General features: G+C 34.0%; 3 protein-coding genes and 1 long non-coding RNA gene across 7 annotated transcripts; all 4 read left to right on the top strand.

Moving 5' to 3' along the window:
- Positions 1-10,887: 10,887 nt before the first annotated feature.
- Positions 10,888-13,574, top strand: LOC110807077 (Ribosomal L5P family protein). Its single transcript, XM_022032094.2, has 3 exons — positions 10,888-11,282; positions 12,047-12,247; positions 13,108-13,574. Exons 1-3 carry the CDS (start codon positions 11,031-11,033, stop codon positions 13,447-13,449), a joined length of 795 nt encoding a protein of 264 aa, XP_021887786.1. The 5' UTR covers positions 10,888-11,030; the 3' UTR covers positions 13,450-13,574.
- A 173-nt stretch (positions 13,575-13,747) lies between these two features.
- Positions 13,748-17,769, top strand: LCBK2 (Diacylglycerol kinase family protein). Its single transcript, XM_022032092.2, has 12 exons — positions 13,748-14,292; positions 14,904-14,980; positions 15,376-15,429; positions 15,527-15,586; positions 15,995-16,072; positions 16,171-16,217; positions 16,322-16,362; positions 16,515-16,599; positions 16,693-16,807; positions 16,929-17,051; positions 17,159-17,259; positions 17,510-17,769. The coding sequence occupies exons 1-12, from the start codon at positions 14,130-14,132 to the stop codon at positions 17,637-17,639; spliced, it is 1,074 nt and encodes a 357-aa protein (XP_021887784.1). The 5' UTR covers positions 13,748-14,129; the 3' UTR covers positions 17,640-17,769.
- Positions 17,770-19,213: 1,444 nt separating this feature from the next.
- LOC110807082 (Nuclear transport factor 2 (NTF2) family protein) lies at positions 19,214-20,969 on the top strand. Of its 4 annotated transcripts, XM_022032104.2 has the most exons (5): positions 19,216-19,656; positions 19,742-19,896; positions 20,047-20,113; positions 20,364-20,415; positions 20,638-20,969. In XM_022032104.2, exons 1-5 carry the CDS (start codon positions 19,308-19,310, stop codon positions 20,726-20,728), a joined length of 714 nt encoding a protein of 237 aa, XP_021887796.1. In that variant the 5' UTR covers positions 19,216-19,307; the 3' UTR covers positions 20,729-20,969. The 4 variants fall into 4 exon arrangements, with proteins under 4 accessions (XP_021887798.1, XP_021887797.1, XP_021887799.1 ...); XM_022032106.2 differs by lacking the exon at positions 20,638-20,969 and having other exon boundaries at positions 19,214-19,656; positions 20,312-20,415; XM_022032105.2 differs by lacking the exon at positions 20,364-20,415 and having other exon boundaries at positions 19,215-19,656.
- Positions 20,970-24,411: 3,442 nt separating this feature from the next.
- On the top strand, positions 24,412-26,033 carry LOC148253720 (uncharacterized). Its single transcript, XR_015819081.1, has 2 exons — positions 24,412-24,832; positions 25,812-26,033. It is a non-coding gene; the product is annotated as an uncharacterized LOC148253720 (long non-coding RNA).
- Positions 26,034-26,378: the final 345 nt, after the last annotated feature.

The following is a 26,378-nucleotide window of genomic DNA, read 5'->3' as shown; positions in this document are numbered from 1 at the left end:
TCCGTTGCGCCACATGGATTTGCACGGACAGTCCCGATTGGAATGAGAGATATTTAAACCTCTCTTACCCGGTTCTCCAAAACCTTAGTCGATGCACCCACCGAAGAAGAAGAAAAAGGGTGGCCAGAAAGGAAATCAGCCACTGGAGGAAAGTTGGTGCCACCGTGCCAGAATACCAAAATGCTTCAGTAAGCCCAAAATTCTTTCCCGTTCTTCTCATTTCTCCATCCTAGGCCGTCTAACGTGTTTTTGATGCTGGGTAACCGAGGGAAGTCGCAACCCATGAGGAAGGAGCAGTTGAGCTAAATTGAGCGACCGCACTGGAAAGTTGAAATTGCCGGTAAGCTTCGGTTTTTTTCTTCTTCACCGATAGACACCTCATAATTATGATTTAAACAGATTTTTACCATGAATCGACCAGAATTGGCTTGACCAAGAGGAGGAGCCGCTGGAGAAGGAGGACGAGGCGGCAGAGCACGGCGGCGCTGTTGCATCGAAACCCCAACATGAATTCCTGGTGAGATTTTTATCCTTTTTTGGTCATTTCTCGCATATTTTCACGTTATTTTGATGTACATTTTGATCTTAGTAGGAAAATACAAGAAATTCAAGAACCGAAAATCGTAAAAACTGTAGTAAAAAATATAGTATTTTGGACACCGACCTATGGTAAGAATCCCTCAACCTTTTTCTCTGTTACGGTTAAATTGAAGTCAAACTGATAATGAATGAAAATTTTAATTAATTGGCAGTCCTTTAATTAATTAAGTACAGATTGCTAATAGAGCAAGTAACTGGTAAATTTATGCACATTTTGAGTTTTAATTGCAGTAGTTATTTCTTTAGTCATTTATTATGCTTATCTATTTACTATTTTGCTTACTTTAAATCTATTGATAATGTGATAAAGTTTCTTAATCTACGTTGTTCTCTCATTCTATTGTGTGTATGATATATTTCTGTTGGTATAATGCATGCTTGCTTCATATTCGTACTCTAAAATATGAATTTCGTACTCATATGATACCTTTTTCTCTGTTACGATTAAATTGAAGTCAAATTGATAATGAATGAAAATTTTAATTAATTGGCGGTCCTTTAATTAATTAAGTACAGATTGCTAATAGAGCAAGTAACTAGTAAATTTATGCATGTTTTGAATTTTAATTGCAGTAATTATTTCTTTAGTCATTTATTATGCTTATTTATTTACTGTTTTGCTTACTTTAATTTATTTATTTTAAATGTATGGATAATGTAATAAAATTTTTTGATCTACGTAGTTCTCTCATTCTATTGTGTGTATGATATATTTCTGTCGGTATAGTGCATGCTTGCTTCTTGTACGTACTCTAAAATATGAATTTCGTACTCATATGTTGTTTGAGATATAAATATACATGTATTTTATGGATAAATAGTAAATAAAAGAAAAGATATGCGTGAATTAATAGTATTGAATGAAAGAGAGCTTATCAAGTATCTTGAGAAAGAGTGTACAGACTTGGTGCATAGGGTAAATTCTACCGTAAATGTTACCCTCAGTTGCACGGGGCTGAGAAGTCTCATACCGAATGGGGATGGAAATTATTTTAATTGCGCTTATACCGAATGGAATATTAAGGCGATTGTGTGTCTTGACGTCTATTACCAGACGGGGTATAAGGATGGTCATTTAATTATAGAGAAAATATTCGTGTTCACATGTAATGGGGATCCCTATGGACCCCCAGCGACACTGGTAGGAAAGGTAAAATGACAGAGATGAATATGACAAGGAATCCAGTTTTGAGAAATAGCGTAGGGTTAATTGTTATGTTTCTTTTAGAATACGTATTGTGGATTGTTATACTGATTTTTATCTTAATAAATAACATTTAAAAATTTACAGGTGAGTCGAAAAAATATTAACATTTTCAGTAAAACGAATAATGAATACACTAATATTCAAGTTTTATTAAGAATGAGCTTTATTGGTTGTTTTATATTTTATACAACCCTTTAATTTTTTGTTTTAGTGGTAATACGTTTATATTCTTATTGAGCTAGTGTAGCTTACCATTTTATTATTAATTATTTTAGATCAAGACAACCAAGACTTAAATCTTGAACAATAAAAAACTAGTTAAGAGATTGCATTTTTTGCTTCGTTAGTTTTGAGAAATGGTTAATCATATTTGTTTTCTTTTATACTTTTTTCATTAAAGTTTCAAGGATATTCTCGTACCCCTATTGGATATTTTAAGTAAACTGTATAAGGAATGTAACCCTAAACTCTAATTATTTATACTAAATTATAAATTTCAGTATTATTTATTTCATTATTTATGAGTTATATGCTGCAGAATCCTTAATAGAGGTTTGGGCTTTTACAGTTGGTATCAGAGTCGTATCCCTTGAAACTATTTGTTGCACATAAGGTTAGAGTAAATTTAATACAACCCGAATCTCAAACCATTATTATGAAATGTAGGTAAAGGAACATGAGGAGAGGAAGACCCCCGCTAAATAGAGCAGCTCGGGAGAATGTTGATCGGCTCTTCGAGATGCTTGAGAAACTCATTTCTATCCAGCAGACCAGGGATGAGAGAAGGGAGTTGTCTGATCCCCCCTGACCCCTGCTACAGTATGAGCTACCTCCACACCAACAGGATCTAGTACCCCCACGGTACAACTAAGCTCCTCCACAGTACCACCCAACACTGCCACAGTACAATCTGGTACCTCTACCGAATAGCCAAGTATCGCCACAGGGCCATCCAGTTCCTCCCCAACATAATCCAGTTCCCTTTCGCCAGGACCTAGCTCCGTCGATGATGGATCTAGGCTACACCGAGATGTACAAGAGGCTTAATCCATCTACTTTTGTAGGGACATTCATTTTTAAAGAAATTGAGTACTGGTTAGAAAAGACAGATAAGGTTTTCTCAACCTTTGGGGTGGTTCCAGAACAGAAGGTTGTCATTGCCACCTACATGCTCGTAGGTGAGGCAGGGCATTGGTGGCAACTTAAGCAGACTACTCTACCACTCTAGTTATCTGAAAACAATTTTTGGCAGCCTTCAATACTGAGTATCTTCTCAAAAATCTCTGACATCTAAAAGAAATGGAGGTTGCACACCTGATTTAAGGAGATTTATTAGTATCAGAATATACTCAAAAATTCCTATAGTTAGGCCGGTACTCTCTTAAAAGCATGACAGATGAAGGTAGGAAGGCGAAAAGGTTCGAATTGGGTCTTCGTCCTAAGATCAGACAACAGCTATATGTCTTCGAGCTTAACACTTATTCAGTGGTCTTCGCCAAGGCACAGTTAATAAAGAAGTTAAACCTCCACATTTTTTCCTCAGTAGTGGGCAACCCTTGCCCCCTATTCCACATCACAGGCCAACACCTACTGTACTAAACCAGCAGAACAAGAGAGCAAGACCTATAACCCAGGCTCCTCTCCAGGCCCCGATAGTAGGATACGATAAGATTTGTCAGCACTGTGGCAAGAATCATAGATACCGACCTTGTTATTATCTTAACAACACATGTCGCATATACGAGAGTGTCCAACACTATGCGAGAGAGTGTCCGAAGAATCAGAATCAGATCAAACCTGCAGTCTAAGACATAGTCTACACACTCACCCAGCAAGATACTGAAGCCAACCCATATATGATACAGAGTATGTATACTATTTGCAACCACCTTGCACATATTTTGATTGATATTGGTGTTTCACATTCTTTTGTTTCACATGTTTTTACTCAAAATTTAAATGTGTTATCTGAAAGTTTTGATTCTGTATTGTTTGTATCTACACCCAGAAACGGAAAATTACTAGGGAATGTTTTATAGAAAGCTTGTATCATAAAGATAACAGGTAAAAAATTGAGCATAGATCTGGTAGCACTTGACACGAGAGATTTTAATGTAATTCTGAAGATGAAGTGGTTAGCAACGTATCACGCTATTATGGACTATTATCAAAATAAGCTTGTATTCAACATTCATAATGAAAAATCTTTCACTAATTAATAAAATCTTAGATATTGTTGTTGTATGGTGACTGTATTGTTTATCGAATGCCTTTAATTTAACTATTCTTTTCCACGTTAAGCAAACCTAAAGAAGAGATTTGCATTTAAGATATATCTATTATTTGAAACATTATAGACGTATTCCTTGATAAACTACTGGGACTACTAGTAGATCAAGAAGTTGAATCCACCATAAATCTTCATCTTGACACTCAACCCATTTCAATTGCTCCATACTAAATGAGTCGTATCAAAATAGAAGAACTGAGAACACATATCAAAGAGTTATAGGATAATGAGTTCATCCGACATAGCATATCCCCTTAGGTTGCGAGAGTTACGTTCGCAATAAAGAATGATGAGTCCCCGAGATTGTGTATAGACTATATAGAATTGAATATGGTCACAATTAAGAACAAGTACCCCATTTGCAAGATTAATGACCTTTTTGATCAATTATATAGTGCTTATATTTTTTAAAAAAATTGATATGCATTTAAGATACAATCAGGTGAAGATCAAGGCAGAAGACATTCCCAAGACGACCTTTAGGACCCAATACAGGCATTATAAGTTCCTTGTTATGCTGTTCAGATTGACTAATGTACTTACAGATAAACAGGATCTTCAGGCTATTCTTGAACCAGTTTATCATAGTTTTTAGTGATGATATTCTGGCTTACTCTAAGAGCAGAGAGGAACACGCCAAAAATCTGACTCAGGTCTTACAGGTACTTAGGAAAAAAAAATTATATGTAAAGTTGAATAAGTGTGGATTCTGACTTGAGCAGATTTCCTTCCTATGACATATAATATTGAAAGATGGAGTGTCAGTAAATCTCGACAAGATTGATGCAGTGATGGGTTGGAAGAAGTTGACCTCAATCAAGGAAATTAGAAGTTTATTGGGTATGACAGATTATTACCGTAGGTTTATAGAAGGATTCTCAAGTGTAACAGCTCTCCTGACACGACTTACGAAGAAAAATGTCAAGTTCGAGTGGAATGAGAAATATGAAAAGAGCTTTACAAAACTCAAGGAACGATTGACAACCGCACCAGTGTTGGCTCTGCCAAGTGGGACAGATAAATATACAATATATAGTGACGCGTCCTACCAAAGGTTGGGTTGTGTTATGATACAACATAAGAAAGTCATAGCTTATAGGTTCAATAAGTTAAAAGTTCACGAAAAGAATTACCCCACCACAACTTGGAGCTTGCCGTCATTATCCACGCCTTGAAAACCTGATGTCATTACTTGTATGGAAAAACATTTAAAATCTATACGGACTATTAAGAGTCTAAAGCATTTATTCATCAAGAATGACCTCAACATGCGTCAATGGCGTTGGATAAAACTTGTTAAAGATTACGATTGTAAGATCTTATACCACCCGGGCAAGGGTAATGTGATAGCCGATACCCTCATCTAGAAGAATACAAGTATGTTAGCTCACATAATAGTCTCTGAGTGCAGGATGATAAAGGTCACACAATAATTACAACTCTAAGATTAGAAAAGGGTCTACGTTACTTAGTAGTTCAACCCGAGTTAATCCAAAGAATAAGGAAGGTTCAACTGCCCAATTCAACTCTAGTAGCTCTAAAAAAGAATACGAAACAGGATTTGAATTCAAAGTTATGAGTCTTTACAGATGGGTTTCTCAGGTTTCAGGATAAGTTGTGTGTTCCTAGTGACAGCAAGTTGAAGAGAGATATCATGATAGAGACTTATAATTCGAAGTTCACCATGCACCTGGGAAATACCAAGATGTACCAAAGCATGCGACCCCGATTCTGGTGGAGTAAGATGAAAAAAAAATTGTTGATTTCATGTCCAAATGCCTAATATGTCAACAGGTCAAGACAAATCATCAACACCCAAGTAGGCTAGTTTAGCCACTACCAATTCCAGAATAGAAAGAGAAACATATCACTATGGACATTATAATAGGATTGCCGAAGGCATATTCGGAACACGATAAAATCTGGGTAATTGTTGATCGACTCTCTAAGTTCTCCCATTTTCTATTTATCATAATAATAGAACCTTTAGACAAGTTAGCTATAATTTATATTTGGAAGATAGTCAGACTGCATAGAGTTTCAATGACAGTGGTATCAGACAGAGATCCCAGGTTTATCTTTAGGTTTTGGACAAATTTTTAACAAACAATGAGAACGAAATTGTCTATCAGTATGACATTCCACCCCTAAACAGATGGAGAATCAGAACAAACTATCCGCACACTGGAGGATATGTTCAAGGCTTGTGTTCTAAATTTCAGAGGGTATTGGGATGACCATCTATTCCTGGTAGAGTTTGTTTACAATAAAAGTTATCAGACAAATATTGGTATGATTTCGTATGAGACATTGTATGACCTACCTTGTAGATCACCGATCTATTGGGAAAAATTAGGTAACAGGAAATTGATTGACTCAGATCTTATAGATGAGACCACTGTGAAAATTGTTAAAACCAAGAAAAATATTCAAACGATCCAGAATAAATAAAAGAGTTATGCAAATACCCAAATGATAGATTTAGAATTTAAAAAAGACGATCGAATGTTCATTAAGGTCACCCCTTTTGAGGGTATTACTAGGTTGAAAAAAGAAAAAAATTGAATCTTCGGTTCATCGAACCATTTAAAATTTTAGACAAAATTAAGATATCCACCTACAGACTAACACTACCTCCAGAACTATTCAGAGTCCATAACGTTTTTCATATGTCAATGTTGCACAAGTATAACCCTGACACCTCATATATTTTGTCTTATAAGTCACTTCCACTTCAGGAGGATTTATCTTATGAAGAGGTACTTATTAGTATTTTGGACCGAAAGAGTAGAATATTTCGCAATAGAAAAATTCCATTTATGAAGGCTACATGACAAAATCACTCGCAGAACGAGGCCACCTAGAAGTTGGAATTAGACTTTAGGACTAAATATCCTCAATTGTTCAACTAGGAGGCAATAATTTGAAAGACCAAATTTTCTTTAGGAGATGAGAATTGTAACACTCTGAGTCCAAGAATGAGGCTCGCAATGTAGAAATTTGATGTTTTTCTAATAACGAAAATAAAGGAGTTTTATTTTTTATTTACGTTTATTATTATTTTTTTGAGAAAAATACATTTTAGACGTTTTTGAAACAAATTTCAGAAGTTAAGGTCAAATTATAAATAAGGGGAGGGTATGTTTGAAAGAAATCTAGAAAAACAGGGCTGCTTTGTAAATTAAAAGAAATGAGCCACGTAGGATGGTCACGTCAGTAGCATGACGAGTCAAAATACATCATGTGGTGGACATGCTGGTATGGGCTCTATGCGGGAGCCACACGGGCGATCCGCGTGCCAAGGCAATTTAACGGCTTGTGCTCACTCCCGCACACACGAACAGTCTAGATTGATTTTTTGGATAAGTGAAATTAGTCGATCCATGCGTCTTTGATCGAACGGTCCAGATTAATTTCTCGGATAAGCCTAATCGAACAATTCACGTGTCTCCAATCGAACAGTCCAGATATGTTCCCCAAATAGACGTGATCAAACGGTCTCCGTTGTGCCATGTGGACCTGCACAGACGGACCTGATTGAAGAATGTGAGGTATTTAAACCTCTTCTACTCAGCTCCCCAAAACCCTAGCTGCTGCACCCACCAGATAAGAAGAATAAGGGCGGTTGAAAAAAAAATCAGCCACCAAAAGAAAGCAGGTGCTACCGTGCCAGAAGAGCAAAACACTCCGATAAGCTTGAAATTCCTTTATGTTCTTCCCATTTCTCTGCCATAGGCCCTTTAACGAATTTTTGATGCAGAGTAACCGAGGGAAGTCGCAACATGCGAGGAAGGAGTGACGGAGCTCGACTGAGCCACCACATTAGAAAGCCAAAATCGTTGGTAAACTTCAGTTTTTCCCCTTTTTTTGCCGATAGATACCTCATAACCATTGTTTAAATATATTTTTACCATGCATCGGCCGAAATTGGCTTAACTGAGAGGAGGAGCCGCCGGAGAAGGATGACTGGGCAACGAAGCACGGCGGTGCCGCTGTGTAGGAACCCCAACTTAATCTCTCGGTGAGATTTTTATCCTTTTTTATCGTTTCTCGTGTATTTTAACGCTATTTTGACGTACATTTTGATCTTAGTAGGAAAACCCAAAAAATCCAAGAATCAGAAACTGTTGGGAACCGTATTAAAAAAAACGGTGTTCTGGACACTAGCCTATGGTTAGAATTTCTCACCCATTTTTTCTATTATGATTAAATTGAAACCAAACTGATAATGAATAGAAATTTTAGTTAACTGGCGGTCCTTTAATTAATTAAGCACGGGTTACCAATAAAAAAAGCAACCAATCAGTTTATGCATGTTTTGTATTTTAATTGCAGTAGTTATTTTTCCAGTCATTCATTATGCTTATCTATTTACTGTTTTATTTACTTTAATTTATTCGTTTTAAATCTAAGGCTAACGTAATAAGGTTTCTTGATCTACGTTGTCATATCATTCTATTGTGTGTATGATACGTTTCTGTCAGTATAATGCATGTTTGCTTAACGTAAGTACTCTAAAATATGAATTTCATACTCATGTTTTGCTTGGAGTACAAATATACGTGTCTTTTAGGGATAAATAGTAAATAAAAGAAAAGATATGCATTAATTAATGGTGTTGAATGAAAAGGAGCTTACCAGATGTCTTGAAAAATAGTGTACAAACTTGGTGAATAGAGTGAACCCTAATGTAGATGTTACCTTCAGTCGTACAGGGCTGAGAAGTTTCATACTGGACGGAGTTAAAAATTGTTTTAATTATGCTCATACCAGACAAAGTATTGAGGCAATTGTGTGTCTTAACGTCCATTACCAAATGGGGTATGGAAATGACCGTTTGATTATAGAGAAAATGTTCATGTCCACATGTAGTGGGGATCCCTATAGACTCCTAGTGACACTGGTAGAAAATGTAAAATGACAGAGATGAATATGGTAAGGAATTCAGTTTTGAAAAATAACATAGGATTGATTGTTACGTGTCTTTTAGAATGCGTATTGTAAATTGCTATATTGATTCTTACATTAATACATGACATTTAAGAATTTACAGGTAAGTTAAAAAAATATTAATGTTTTTAGTAAAACGAATAATAAATATACTAACATTTGAGTTTTATTAAGAATGAGCTCCATTGGTTATTTTATATTTTTTACAACATTTTGATTTTTCGTATAAGTGATAAGGTATTAATATTCTTATTGAGTTAATGTAGTTCACATTTTTATTATTAACCATTTCAGATCAGGACAACCAAAACTCAAATTTTGAACAGTAAAAAATTAGTTAAAAGATTGCCTTTTTCGTTTCATGAGTTTTGAATAGAGGTTAATCATATTTGTTTTCTCTTATGTTTTTCTCATTAAAGTTTCAAGGGTATTTCCTAAGTCTATCGGGTATTTTAAGTAAACTGTGTAATGAATATAACCCTAAACTCTAATTACTTCCGCTAAATTATAAATTTTAATATTGTTTATTTTACTATTTATGAGTTATACATTTGAAATCCTTAGTAGGAGGTTTGAGCTTTTACATTCTATTTCAACTTGGATGACTTCACCTATAAGGAATTAATTTAAAGATGATGAAAGATCTTCTTCATGATTTGTATTATAAAACCAATTAATATTATTATCTTATATTAATATTGACTGTATAACTAATAAGTGTTATAACTTTATATCATTATAGATTATAGGATTTTTTTCCTCAAAATAATATAGCTTTTAAATAAATGGGATCATATAGTGTGTGTGTGTGTGTGTGTGTATGGAGATAGAAAAAAAATGAATAATTTCATTAAACTAAGCATGAAGAAATTTATTAATAAAGATATTTCTAAACAATAAGTTATACATCAAGAGTGTAAACGACCTCTCGAACTAATCTATAAGCCACCAAATTATAACTTCAAATAATCCACGTAAATATAAAAAAAATAAAGAAACAAATATTTTAATGAAATAACATATTTAACAATGAAACTAACATCAAATTATGCGCCGAAAGTATAAACAATACTAAAGAACATAATGGTAGGGTTGCATTCTAAGGTTTCACATAATGAAACATTGTTATATTTTAGTATAAATAACAGTAGCATATTTCATCCTTTAAAAATTTTATCCTTGATTAATTATCTTACCATATGATTTATGATAATTTATAAATATTTTTCAATATGCTATATCATTTAGAAGTGAATTAATTTTTTATTTTTAAAGTATATAGATATCTCTTGTAAGTAAAATTTTTTTTAAAGATAAAATACATTCAGAATAATCTATCATTTAAATTAACAAAATTTTATACATATTAAGAAAATTTTAATTAACAAAATTAATATGTATTAAATGCGGACTCATTTATACAATAGTTTATCATTTATGAGCTTATAAATAGATATAATTGAACATTTAAATTTTCTCATTGAGTTACAAAGCACTAAATCCCAACATTTTATCTTACAATTTCATCACCAATAAAAAAGGAAAAAAATAAAAATGGTACCATCAATAGTAAAGTATTATATTTTTAATATATTAGTGATGGTACAATGATTAAATTAAATTTGTTATAGTAAATTATTACAATTAAAATGAAATTAATATTAAATTATTTTAATTGGGGAACCAACATGTTAAAAATAACGGCTCTGGCCGTCATCTCATTAAAAAAGTAAAAAAGAACAATACTGAGCCTACTGGCTGGGCTACGGTGCGCGGAACTCCTCACTCGTTATCCACTACGCTTTAACTCACCGAACGGCTCCTTAATCAATCGCCACTGGCTTTCTCGTAAATTACACAAAAACCACCATTCCACCATCGTAAATACTCTCGAAGGCGATGCCACCTGCAATCACTGACCCTCTAACTTGGACAGTGGAGAAGCTAGACGGATAGAAGGAAGAAAAACCAACTCAGGTTCTGATGGCGTCTACTCCGTTTCTGCACCCTGCAACGTCGTCGTTTCGCGGTCAATTCCCATTGGTTTCGGCTCCATCGTCCGCGCGGGTGCCAGTTCGCAATGGCAATGGAGGGTTGGTTTCGGTGAGGGCGACGGGGGAGATTGTTTTGGTGGAGAAATCCGAAGCAGAGAAGACGCATCGGCTCAAGACTACCTACCTTGAAAAGATTGTTCCTTTACTCAAAGAAGAGTTTAACTACGCTAATATTCACCAGGCAATATCCCCTTTCACTTTTCTCTTATTTATAGGCTATATTTGGAACAAACGAACATTTGGTTTGTAGAACTCATTTGGAATTTCATACAGTTCTAGGTTTAATTGGAGTTTGAATTTAAATTTTGACTTATTACGTTTGTAGGATTCGGTTTAACTTCTTAATTGTCCAGGAAAATGCATCTGGGTTTTGTTTGGAAGCAGAGAAAATGTAGGGGAAGGGAAGGGAAAAGAAAGGAGTGAGATGAGGTTATTCTATTGACAACACAACGATTGAAATGCAAATGAATTAATAAACTGTGAGGTCTATCTCATTCCCTTACTTTCCTCTCCACCAAACAGATCCTAGCATCCTTTTATTTTTTATCTTCATTTTCTATAACATTCATATCCCAGAAGATGAAATATAAACAAGAAATAAAATCTTTTCTTACTAGCTAAGCTTCTGGGAAAACTGGTTATGAGTTATTATGAGAGTTTGAGATTCTCTTATGGAGCTTTCAATTTTATTTATTACAAGTAACTGAAATGCACAAATTTGCTTGCCCATTGTCTGGTATACAAGCAGTTTTAGCTGTGCATAAGAAGATTGTTAAGATATAATATACAAAAAAGTCTGTGCAGTTTTACCTGCTGCGCTCAATGAAATACAAAATAAATAACAAGTTTAGTACTTTACAGTGAGCTTGTAACTTTAGAAAATTTGGTTACAATCTATTATCCATGTAGTCTCGTTCTATAAAATGTTGTGTTCAACTTAACCAGGTCCCAAAGATTGAGAAGATTGTGCTGAACTGTGGTATTGGAGATGCTGCACAGAATGCCAAGGGTTTGGAAGCTGCAATGAATGACTTGGCACTTATAGCAGGGCAGCGACCTGTAAAGACACGAGCAAGGGTTTCTATTGCCACCTTCAAGATCCGGGAAGGTCAACCTCTGGGGATTGCTGTCACCCTCAGAGGAAATGTGAGCCCTTTTCCCTCTTTCCCTCTTATACTCTTCTTCTTGTCACTTAATTGATTATGTTTTTCTTTCCATGATCCATCCAATTCTGGAATCTGGAAGTTACTATGTTTCTAGTGCTACTATGATTGCGATTCTTTGTACTTAGAGATATGTGCTTAACTGCATAATTCTTATGAATTTTTGGTAGTAGGCTGACATCATTCCCTTGCTAAGAGGAGCTATTTATTGTTGCCACTGCCCAATGGGAACAGGAAAAGACCAAAACATCCGGATAATGATATTTACTTTCCAACTGCTATATTTACATTCAAATCTAGGAATTTAGTTATCAAAATCCGAGGAGTTCAAGTATAAATTGATGCATTTTAGACAGCGCCTCCCAAATGGTATTAGGAGTTCCGGTCAGCTAAAGGATAACTATTTAGATGGTAAGAGCGGTAAAGCATGTCATGGTGGAAAGTATTATCTGTTTGCTTCTCCAAAAGAGGGGGTCTACCACACTGTTCTTTTACTACCATTGTCTTTCTTAAACTTCATGCTAATTCTTTTCATTCGGGACATTGTTCTTGTTGGCTGGAAGTGTTATAGCAGGCCTTACTGGTAACACTTGCACTAGAATGCTAGAGACAATATAATGTAAGAGAATTCAGTCATGTTTTGCATAAGTAAAAACCCTTCGGGAGATTGATTTTAGTAGATACGTCGACGACTTGGTCCATTAGAATGCATTGCCTTTACTGAGAGATTATCTGCACAGGGAGGGTCACCAGCTCTTAGCTCCCTCCTGCTCCAAAGCTGCACCTCTTTGGTTTTCCCACAGATCGTATCTCATGCTACAAGTTCATTTCTTGATTTGACAGATGATGTACTCTTTCCTGGATCGGCTGATTAACTTAGGGTTTCCAAGGACAAGAGATTTTCAGGGTTTGAATCCAAACAGCTTTGATGGACATGGTAACTACAGCATTGGAATTCGTGACCAAAGCGTGTTTCCAGAAATCAGGTTTGATGTTCTTGGTAAGCCCAAGGGAATGGATGTCTGCATTACAACTACAGCCAATACCGATCAAGAATCTTACAAACTGTTGGCTCTCATGGGTATGCCATTCCGGGAAGGTGGTGTATCGGCAGCTGGCCCTCGTAAGAAGAAGCTGAAGGGTCATCATTTTGATGCTAGATCAAAGGGGAAGGGCCGGAGATGAAAGTCACCATTGTGAGGGTCGGAGATTGTTGTATCATTTTGTAGCTATTTGAGTCTTGAATGTAATGAAGCCAACATGACGATGAATTGGGTTATTATTTATCAGATATTCTTTTAATTCTCTTATAGCCTTTTAATTTAACATAACAAAAGATCTTCGCGCGTAGAATTAATTACCAAATTGTGATTTGAGTGTATTATTAGTTATATTATGAACCGTTATGATCCAAGTATATAATAAATTCTCATAATTTATATACCACAAGTTTTATATGACATATAAAGTACATATATCGAAACATGTCGTATCAGCAGATAATTAAACTGGAATTTCAACTTGGCGAGTAAATTTATACAGTAAAATTTGGAGTTTCCAACTCATTCTAGGGTTCGTAAATGTGATGCTTGGCTGCATTCTTGTCTGGATATTCCAACTCATCGTTCAAGGGTCTGCAGATCTGATGCTTGACGTTATTCTTGTATTCGAGACTCCCAATCCGTCAGTCAAGGGTCTGCATATCTGATGCTTGATGGCATTCTTGCTTTGGGGATTCCCAAATCATCATTTCCGCAGTAGATTATCTCTGTAAGCTAAACCCGCCAAGTAAAATATTTATTCCATTACGTTTTAAAGCTCGAGCAGGAGGTGGAAATTTATGGTTACGTAGGTGAAAGTGACAAATGGCGGTATGCTATAATCACATAGGATTTCGAGCAGGAATATCAATGACGAGACCCTCGGTTCTCAGGGCAGAGCAACCTGTGGCTCCTGATCATTCCGTCTCCCTATCTGGGGCCTCCTCCCCTCGCCGACGCGATCTTGTTTTCGTCGTTAATCCTCGAGGTTTTCTTCTTTATTCTCTTCCTCTCTTTCGTTCTTTTTCTGTTTGGTTATTGAGAAAATGTTAGCCGATTAACATGTCGGGAGGGAGGGATTCGAGGAGAGGAAAGGACGACAAGGATGTCAGGGTGGAGAAGCCTCTACATTTGTTTTTTTTTTTTTTGAGGAATAAAGCATACTTCATATAAAAAGGTCAATCCCTCTCAAGAGCAAGAAGGGAAACCAAAAACTCAGGAACCTTCTGAAAATATAATTGAGAGCTGATAGGGATAGGGCTTGCCTAGATAAGCCATGCGTCACCCAGTTGCAACTTCTAGGCTTCCAAACTAATTGAAAATAAATAAAATTCTAGACAAGTCTCTCCATTTCATGTGGAGAGAAAGAGAGCCGGTTTCAGACTACCCGCTATTTTAAGGAACTATAGAATGTACTCTTGAATAAATAAACCAAAAAGTCCCGTAATCAAGAAGAAAGTGTTTCAATAAATAAAACTAATGGGAAGGATGGTGGATTTTCCTTTTTGTTTTCTCTTTCCTTTGATTTTTTCCCTTCAATATGCTCGCCTAATTCAATCAATAGTGATTTTTGTTGCTTAATAATTTAAACTGGTGCAGGTGCTAATGGAAAGACAGGTAAGGAATGGAAGAAGCTTCTGCCATATCTCCGCTCTCGCCTTGGTGGAGACTGTAACGTGAGTTCTTCCCTTTGTTAGCCATTTTCCAATTCTCCATGTGCTTTGAACATGTTTTGCCAAAACTGTCTTTTCCTTTCCTTATCTATATCCCAACATAATGTTAGAGCAAGCAGAAGTTGATTAATTGAAAATATTGGTTCTTGTATAGTAGAATCTTGTCCATCTTGTTTTAGTAGCTATAGAAACAATAGTTGTGATGACTCTACATAAATGGGTGTTGTATTTCTTCGTGGATGTTAGTATTTAATATCTTTACTTGCAGACGCTCAAAAAAGAAGGGAGAAAGGAAAAAGAGAAATCATACATAGACAAATAGTAACATGTGAATAATGTATTTCATAATGTTCAAATTTAATGATTATGTGAATTATTGTTTCTTCTTTTGTGATCAGATATGTGAATCTTTGACTTCAGGTCCGTCTCATGCAATTGACATTACAAGGGAGGTCCGTAGACATTTATCCTGGATTGAGATTGACCTTTCTTTGGCATTTTTCACATTGTAGTTTGCTCTTTTATATGTATCTACTCTGATCTCTGCAGGCTATACGAGAGGGTGCTGATGCTGTAATTGCTGTTGGAGGTGATGGAACTCTTCACGAGGTGCAATTTAGTTCTCTTTCTATGAATATATGATGATTGGATTTGACGTTTGTCTATCTTTATTTCCAATGATTTTAGCTGGTTCAGGGACTTGCAGAAACCAAGAAGTAAACTCTGCTCATATATCACAACCTGGACGTAAGAAATTGCATTCAGTTTTGCTCAAATAATGCTAATAAGAAGTTCAAAGTTCTCATAACAAACTTTTTCCTCTGGGGTTGTTAAACAAAGGAAAATTCTATAATTGAGTAGTTGAATTTTCTTCTAATATGATCTATTTATGGTCTTTTTTCTACTTTTCAAGATGTTCCCATTTGATATTGAGCAAGGTGTGATAGGATGTCACACGCTCAAAAGAGTTTCCCAAAGATGCAGTATCATTGATCCTTATGTGCTTGCAATGAACAGGTTGTTAATGGGTTCTTTTGGGCTGGGAAACCCGTTACTAATCCCAGTAGCAAAGTTGCCAATTCAACTGCACTTGGTGTAAGTGATTCTCATTAAGTTGAGATAATTATAATTGCTTATATGTATTTCTGAATTGCAAATTTTAGGAAGCATGATATGCTAGTGTCTTTCTGCAGCTCATTCCTCTAGGGACTGGATCTGATTTTGCTAGAGTGTTTGGCTGGTTTGGTCTTGCCACTCTAACTTGGATTTTTTTTTTCTATTGTCTTTATATGATTTGCTTTATATAAATTACTAAAATCATTTTGTGTTATATGTTATATTAAGGAAAAATGATTCTCATGAAGCAGTTGAACGCATTGCTAGAGGTATTTATTCCCCCTTACTGTTTTTAATACTTTCTGTGTTACCATGTTTTCTTCTTACCTTGTTACTGTATGTGCAATTTCATGATCATTTAGCCACCGTATCTAGACCTAGCCAATCTTGCTCTCTCATTTTTAATTTGCCAAATTTGCAGGGTTGACATGCGAAATCGATGTTGGTGTTGTTCATAGAGAAGGCGAAGAGTTGCATTACTTCATAAATGTTGCTGATATCCATCTGTAAGGTTAACCTGAAAATTTTGAGAATTAGACTAAAATGAAGTGAAAGCTGATTTTAAAAATCTTATTCTCATGTTTTATGGAATATTACAGGAGTGCAAAGGCAGGTTACTATGCTTCAAGATACAAGAGATTTGGAAATTTATGTTATGTTATTGGCGCTTTGCGGGCCTTTATTGGGCACCATAACAAGGACATGAGAATCAAGGTCAATGTTCCTTCGGTTTCCTAGTTCTGATTTTTATACTTTTTTCTTTTTAAAATGCCAGCAAACAGTTCGGATAGCAGTAGCAATCTCAGTTTAACTTAATAAAATGTTGTAAATGTAGGTTAATGGGGGTGAGTGGGAGACGTGTACTCAGGTGACTGCCCTTTGCATTGGCAATGCAAAATATTTTGGTGGTGGAATGAAAATTACACCAAATGCTGATCCTTGTAGTGGAAATTTCGAGGTGGAATGGTTTTACTAGAAACTCATTATTAAGTGATAACTATTCTGGATTACATGCTATACCAAGATTCTTTGCTAATACATTTGAGTTTTGCTGTGTAATTGCAGGTTGTGATTCTCCAGGACTTCAAGTGGTATGATTTTATCTTGAAAATGCATAGACTCTACAGTGGCACACATCTCTCAGTTAATAATGTATCTTCAAGGAGGTCAGTGATTCTCATTCTTGTTCATCGACCCTTCACATTTAGTTGCCATTTCATCAAATTTCTTGATATTTTCTTTAATTTGCAATGAATTAGTAGAGAGTTTACAAAATTGCAAAGTTAGTATGAAATATTAGAAAATTATCACGGACATTAATTACGATCACTTGTGGTTACCATTCAAAACTGTTTTGAGTGGCATTTAATTTGGTGTTTTTGCGAATTGCCATTGATATCTCCTAGTTTCTTGCAGAGTACACACCATAGAAGTGGAGGAAGTTTCAGGCAGTGGCAACATTTATGTTCAATCTGACGGAGAGCACCTAGGGTTTCTTCCTCGGAAGTTTTGTATTTTACCCGGCGCAATAAAGATGATTTATTGACACGATGAGCACTGCCAAAAACACTCGGTGTGCATTTTGATTCCTGCACATTTTGGCTCCATTCCTGCCAGTATTGCACTTTTTGTAGTTGCCCTATCTAGAAAATGCAGAGTGAGATGAATTATGGTTACCATTTAATTATTTATACTAAGGTTAGTAGGAGAATCATGGATATGCATTGACTAGAAATTAAAAAACAGATGAACAAAAAATCCTTACAAGTAAACTAAGGGGAATAATTATAAAATACAGAGCAAAGATAAATGAAATAGGAGGAATATTATTTTGTTAAATAGTGCAAACTCAACATGATTATAGTAATTTTCCCTGATTCCCATCAAATTAGAAGCTTTTTATTACCAAGATTCAAGCTTGTAATTCTTCTATAGCTATGAATCAGTCTGCATGGATAAATTATATTTTACTCCATTAAAAAAAATGAAATATTATATAAAAGAAAATAATTGTATTTTTAAGATTAAACAAAATATACTGTAATTTATATTTATATATATATATATATATAACATATATTGCTTCATTGTTATCTACACTACTATATTATTTCACTTCATAATATTATTATATCCCAAATTATATTTCATTGAATTAAAATTCTTAAAGTGAATCAAAAACTTAATTTTTCAATGGAAGATTATGAATTCAGTTATTAACAAAAATTTATTATTATGTATATATAATTTTTTCAAAGAAAAAATTAAAAAAATAAAATAAAATACTTCACAAAATTATACTGATAGTAGAGATAATATTAAAAAAAAAAAAAAAAAAAAAACTCTCATTTTCTAAGTAAACTTGTAAGTAAATAAAAATACCTTACTTAAATATTTCATTAGTTTTAATTAGAATATACTGAATTACACAGTTGAATCAAATAATGCAACTAGTTATCTACAATAGATTATAATATATGCAATTTGAATTGAGGACAGTCAGATTAAGTTTAACAAAATTTAAACAAATTAAAAAATAAATATATAACAGCAAATTAATTAGAAAGCAAAAACTGATTTGAATTTTTAACTTCAATGCAAAATATACACATTCAAGCCGAGTAAGTATGAATAACCTCGATTTATAAAAATTTGACAGCAAATCTTGTGCCTATATCTTTTATTCAAATAATTTTCACTGTTTTTTAATTTCTTTCGCAAAAGCTAATTGATAAAGTGTATAATTCAAAAAATTTATCTAATTTTAGAAAAATGAATAAAAAGAAATATCTACTTTAGAACACATTTAAGAATTTTTGCTATTAATTTCTCAAAAAAATCTTGTCAAAGAAACAAGCACGTAAATAATAGTTATAAATCTAAAGAATTTCAAAAAATATGCAATAATTTTTAAAGAAATTGAAAATTTTACTATTACATTCTCAAAAATTCTTTTAAAAAGTTGAAATAATTCTGAAAGAATCTCCCTAAGAATAAAATATTCAATAAGATGTTCTTTTAAAGATTTCAAATTTGATTACAAAAATGTTTCTTTTTTTTTTTTTTTTTTTTTTTTTTTTTTTATGTTCGGCTTCCTGGGTTTCTGTTGCTTTCGTTACAATTTCCAAGCAAATTCTATGGCTATCCTTGATTGACCCACTAAGATATTTAAAACAGCCCGCCGGAGGAGCAACTCATCTTTCATGATTACAGCATGGCCATCACTCTTTCCATTACTCCCAATCTCAACTCCCGCCACCACTGCGCCATCTTCTCCCCGGCTTACCGCTGCAAACCCACCAGACTCCGGTGCAGTGGACAGAATCCGACTACAAATTCTTCAACCGGTACTGAAGAGTCCGAACCCGAGAACGCGCTGCTCAAGATTGCTTGGTACGGTTCGGAGCTCTTGGGAATCGCCGCCTCGTTTCTCCGCCCTCAGTCAAATACTGAAGCTCAACAAAGCGACCTTAAGCTCCCCTCTAATGGAGCTGGAGCACTCGATCGTGCTTTGGTTGTTCGAACCATCAAAGAAGACTTCGACAGATCTTATTTTGTCACAGGTGACTCGAATTTCCCCTTCTCCAGTCTGGTATCAATGTCTTTATCAATTATTTGTACTTGACCAGATATCTAATCGATGATCAGGACAATTAACACTTGATGCGTATGAAGAGGACTGCGAGTTTGCTGATCCGGCAGGTTCCTTTAAAGGCCTTCGACGATTCAAAAGGAACTGTACCAACTTTGGATCCCTTATTGAAAGCTCGAATATGAAGCTTACGCGGTGGGAGGACTTTGAGGTGGAAGCACTAAATTTAAATTTAAATTTAAATTGAAATCTATACGGTTCGTCGACAGTTTTTGCATGTTTTTAATTGCTATTCTAAAGATTAGATTAAATGTTTATCGGCTACAATTCTCTCTTACTATTAGGTCAATTTTCAATCCAGGAGAAGGGAGTTGGACACTGGCGTTTCAGTTGTGTAATGTCATTTCCTTGGAGGCCCATTCTTTCTGGTAAGTTATTGTCGTCTTCTCTGTCTCTCCATCGGATTGGTTACCCTGTAGCTATGGAGTTCTTATTGGGATCTCGTTAGTATTTTCTTTCTCTGATTTTGAGCATCGAAGTAAAATTTGTAGTCTTTTGAAACAAGGGTTTCTTTCCTTCACTACTAATTCCACCTGTAATTCCTTCATTTTCTTAATCGCCATCAGAAATCATTGTTTGCCTGTAGCATAACTCTGAGCCAGTTGAATTATGATGCAGCAACTGGTTACACAGAATATTACTTCGATGCACAATCTGGAAAAGTATGCAGGTAATAGAGATTACTGTGGGAGACACTTCGAAGTTATATTTGAAATAAACTCAAATTTTTATGAAATTTATTTGTAGATATACTCAAACTTTTGTTATTTTCTATTTGAAATAAGTATGGATTTATGAATAAATTCGAAAAGCTCATTCATTATTTTGTTTAAGTCTCTATAGATTTGCGTAGCAATACAGAAACATTCATAACCTTATGACATTCATGCAGGCATGTGGAGCACTGGAAGGTTCCCAAGATGGCACTTCTGAAGCAACTTCTGAGGCCTAGCCGGGGACTTCCGCGGAGAACAGGAGGTTGAAGAAGACAAGAGTTGGAGGATATATACAGCTTATCTGTTGGCTACAAGATTATGAAAGAATTAAAATGTTGCAGAGAAATGAGTGTATATATAATAAATTGAAGTTCTGGGGAGTTTTTAGGGCTGCTCGAAGCAGAGATTAGGAAGATGATGGATGTTTTTTCCGGTGTTATGTTTGTTTTCTATTTTATTTTAATTTTAAAATATCATATGATAAATAAATAATGTTGATTTAATGCAACTAATAATGTTACCTTTTTGAATAACATTAATACTCCGTAAATCAAGTATAATAATGATATTATTAATTATTCCACTAAAGGAAATAATAGTGGGCGTATAGACTCATAGTTATTAAATTTGAATAGATTAATGGAACAGCCAAGACACTAATTCATGATTTATTTTGTTTAATCAACATTTCATTGGTCAATTACTGGTATAAAAATAATATATATAAAAAATTAGACAGTAACAGCTGACATTTAGATATTAATACAATTTTTTTTTCAAATAATAATCATTATCTTATAAACTAATTTTTGTTTAATTACTATAATTATTTTTGCATAAGCACGTCTTGTTCACTTATTATATTATTATTATTTTTTTACTACAATAAGAGAAAAAAATAAAACTAGAGTTAATGTTTAAATTGACCATATAATATATATATATATATATTTTTTTAATTTACTTAAATATGGTATTTGAATAAAACAAAATCTTATAAGATCTTATAAATTGTTTAATGGTACATTTCATACTTTACTGAAAGTTAATTATTGTTTACCAATTATATATTGTCTAAGTATGAAAATCTAATCCGACTTAAAAAAGTAGTGAGGGTTTAAGTCCCTCTATCACAAAAAAAAAATATATATATTTGACGTTCTATGTATTCATTTTTATCATACCTTCTATTTTTCTTATTTTTTAATTATTTAAAGCTTATTACCTTTTTCATTCATTTTATTACAAATTTATCCTGACAAAACTTTTTCTATTATTATTTATTACAAATCTTGTACTGTATATGATACACGTACAAATAAACATCTTTGAGGAAAAAAAAAATCTGATTCATAATCAACATCATAATTCATACTAAAATTTACAAATCTTCTTTTTAAATATTTAAGAAATTATCTCATTCAAACTTTTAACTTAATACTTCTTTTGTTTTAGTTGACGTAGACCCAAGTCATTTAGTAAAATGAGAACGATACATTGAAAATGATCGATATAACTCAATTGATAGAATAGAGAATTAAATCTTTATATTACTAGTTTAAATATAGTTCCTGACATAAAATAAACTTGTACGAGTCTCTATTCTATAAATTGTTTAATTATTCATCGATCATGTAATATAATTAGATGGAAGCACGAAGATCTTCAGGAGCATGCAAAAACTTGGTGTATACAATTAGAATGTCTTATGCTCAATGAGTATTAAAGATCTATGCAAGCATTATTTTTTTTTTTATGTACATGCAAATATGTATATCCCAATTTAACAGGAGATGAGTCCTAATATGGGCTTCTAATTTCGTAGTTAACAAACTACACTATTTTTTATTTTAAAGTTGCATGACATCTAGAGAATCGATTTCAACAATAAACTTTAGAGCCTTTTCATTTTAAGTAAGTTTAAAATCTTAAAGAATTTTTTTATTTATTTTGCTCAAATATGTTATTTGAATGAAACGAAAACTTGTAAAATCTTATAAATTATTTGATGACACATTTTATACTTTGCTAAAAATCAATTACTATTTATCAACTATATATAGTTTAATCATGAAAATATGATCGCCTTAAAAACGTAGCGAGGGTTCAAGTCCCTCTATCACCAGAAAAATATATTTGATGCCCTACTTATTCATTTTTATCCTACTTCCTATTTTTTCTTATTTTTTAGTTATTTAAAGTTTATTACTTTTTTCATTCATCTTATTACAAACTTATCCCAATTTTTTTTTTCTATTATTAGTTATTATAAATCTTGTATTGTATGTGATACACATACAAATAAACATCTTTGAGGAAAAAAATACTTGATTCATAATTAACATAATAATTAATACTAAAACTTAAAAATATTTTTTTTTGAATATTTAAGAAATTCTCTCATTCAAACTTTTAACATGATACTTCTTTTGTTTTAATTGACATAGACCCTAGTCATCTAGTAAAATGAAAATAATACTTTAAGAATGATCGAGATAACTCAATTGGTATAGTAAATAATTGAATATTCTTGTATCACATGTTTAAATCTATTTCCTCACATAAAATGAATTTGTACGAGTCTCTATTCTAAATATTATTTAATTATCAGTTGATTATGTAATATAATTAAATGGAGGCATAAAGATCTTCAAGAGCATGCAAAAACTTGGAGTATATAATTAGAATGTCTTGTGCTCAATAAGTTCTATACAAGCATTATTTTTTTTACGTACATGCAAATCTATATATCCTAATTTAATATGAGACGAGTCCTAATATAGGCTTCTAAGTTTGTGGTTGACAAACTACACTATTTTTTATTTTTAAGTTGTATGACATCTATAGAATTGTTTCAACAATAAACTTTAGAGCCTTTTCATTCTAAGTAAGCTTAAAACCTTCAAGAATTTTTTTTTACTTTGCTCAAATATGTTATTTAAATGAAATAAAATCATGTAAGATCTTATAAATTATTTGATGATACATTTCATACTTTACTATAAATCAATTATTATTTACCAACTATACATCGTTTAATTATGAAAATCTGATCTACTGAAGAAAGTAGGGAGGGTTCAAGTTCCTCTATCATCATAAAAATATATTTGACGCTCTATTTTTTTATTTTTGTCATATCTTCTATTTTACTTATTTAAAGTTTATTATCTTTTTCATTCATCTTATTACAAATCTATCTCGACAAAACTTTTTATATTTCTATTTATTACAAATCTTGTATTGTACATAATACACGTACAAATAAACATTTTTGAAAAAAAAATACCCAATTCATAATCAACATCATAATTCATACTAAAACTTACAAATCTTCTTTTTGAATATCTAAAAAATTCTCTCATTCAAACTTTTAAATGAGAATGATACTTTGGGAATGATCGAGATAACTCAGTTGGTAGAATAAAAAATTGAATATTCTTGTATCACTAGTTTAAATCTAGTTCTTAATATAAAATGAATTTGTACGAATTTTTTATGTATAAATTATTTAATTGTCAGTCGATTATATAATATAATTAAATGAAGGCACAAAGATCTTTAGGAGCATGCAAAAACGTGGTGTACACAATTAGAATGTTTTGTGCCCAATTAGCCTTAAAGATCTGCATAGATATTATCTTTTCTACGTACATGCAAATCTGTATATCCTAATTTAATATGAGATGAACCCTAACGTGGGCTCTTAATTTTGTGGTCGACAAACAACACTACCTTTGATTTTAAAGAAGTTGTATGACATTTAAAGAATTGATTTCAACGATAAACTTTATGGTATTTTCATTCTAAATAAGCTTAAATTTAGCACCCGGAAAGGAGGAAAAAAAAAAAAAAAAAAAAAGGGGGGGGCCACGTCAGCAGGCCCGGTCAGCAGTCCCGGCCAACCGGGGCCTGCCACGTGGCAAGACCGCGTCACTTCGAAAGGAGCCACGTTGGCGATCCGTGTGGGTGCGATCCGACGGCCCAGATCAATCGCGCGATCGGACGGCCCAGATTCAATCAAAAACGAACGGCCCAGATTAAAACGAAATGAACGGCTGTGATCAAAAGGTAAGGGGTTATAAATAGAACCCCCACACCAGACCACAAAACCCTAGCCGCCCGCCGCTCGCCGGAGAAAACGAACCAGAGGCCGACCGCCGCCACCCGCCGCCGCACCGGGGAAATTTCCGACCGCCGATCGAGGTTGACCGAAGCCGAATCACCAAAACACGAACCTCGCCGGAGAGCCGCCGTACCCGAGAGCGCCGCCGCCGGTACTGTTAGTGTGTTTCAGTTCCCCGGGAAAAATTCAGGGAAAATTAGGGACGGCTTGCAGGCGCACTGTGAATCGTATTCGGATCCCGAAAACAAGTAAGGACCCCTCACCCTATTTCCTATCACGGTATTAAAGTTCAAAATGATAAAACGGTATTTCTTGAATTAACGCATGTGTGAAATTGCTTAAGGTTGCTAATGGAGCCCGAGTCTAGTGTGATTGATGATTTACTGTTATTTGGCCTGTTTTACACTGTTTTACAGCTTTAAATGCATTATGGGGTTTGATGTGTTCATTTTATAGTTTCGAATGCATATATTACTGTTTTATTAATTATGGGTTGAATGACTGAAGAACTGATACTGTATGTTGTCTGTTCGGCATGAATTACGATTTGCTTGTTTAAATGTGAATTGATGATGCTTATTGAGGAAAAGGGAAATGAAACATTGTGTAGACTGATAATTGTATGATGGGGTCAGCCTGACTAGATATCCTGGGAGATGGTGGACGGACCGGGTCCGTAGGGAACCCTACCGGGATTGTGGTCTCACATGCCGGACGGGGTATGGAGATCTTATGGTTTTGGCGCCCATACCGGACGGGGTATGGGGACGGCCCGTTTCACCCTCATACCGGACGGGGTATTGAGGTTTATGGTTTTGGCGCCCATACCGGACGGGGTATGGGGACGGCCCTGGAAACTGATTATGAATGTTAAAGGTTAACGGGTAGCGGGACCCCTAGGGACCCCCATGGATACTAGTAGGCTGGTAAATGAGAAAAGGATATGTTGTATAATGATTGAATTACAAAAGGCGTGATAAGTGCTATGTTTTACAGCTTATATTATTCCATGATTGTGATAATGTTATTATTTTTCTTATATTGTTTTCATAAATTCTACCGAGGTAAGTGGATGGTAAAGGTTTTCATGTTAATAAACGAGTTTATTGTAAATTATGCTCCATTGGTCTTTTTGTGTTTTTTTACCCACCTTTACCTCCGTGACGGTGAGATATCGTGATGTTCTTACTGGGGTAGTGTAGCTCACTCATTATTTAACCATTTCAGATCAGGAAGACATGGTTCCCGAGCCCGTTCCGCAGGAGGACGACGAAGGGGATACCTAGAGACTCTGTAGTCATACTCATAGTTTTATTTTCGAGTTTCTCTCTTAGTTAGTTTAATCTTTTATATTTTAAGTACGTTTTTGGTTTTTCGTGTAAGGGATGTTAACTGAAATTTTGATCTCGCTTCTGCATTTGATATATTTAAATACTCATTTCATTTTAATATTTCCGGGGCCGTTACATTAAAACTTTCGAGAACTACATGAACTTCAATCAACATCAGACGATTAATTCTAATATTACAAATAAAATAAATAATTTTGTGATCTTAATGTCATAATTAGTTTACTAATTTTGACTTAGGCACTTTGAGCAAGCTCATTGATATTGAGCTTGGACCAATCTAACGAAAGAGATCCCGATAAAGCCAAAGTTATTTAGAAAGATTCTTAATACCAATATGGATACATAATTTATTAAAAATTATTTATTACTCAAACAATAAATTTATTATATTATTGTCTTATTATTTTATTAAACGAACGAACAGTTAATAATAAAATATCTG

Source organism: Carica papaya, chromosome 5 (genome assembly GCF_054855325.1).
Source record: "Carica papaya isolate Zhongbai chromosome 5, ASM5485532v1, whole genome shotgun sequence".
Lineage (NCBI taxonomy): Eukaryota > Viridiplantae > Streptophyta > Magnoliopsida > Brassicales > Caricaceae > Carica > Carica papaya.
The sequence above is the reverse complement of the archived record's forward strand: the minus strand, read 5'-3'. Positions and strand labels throughout refer to the sequence as shown.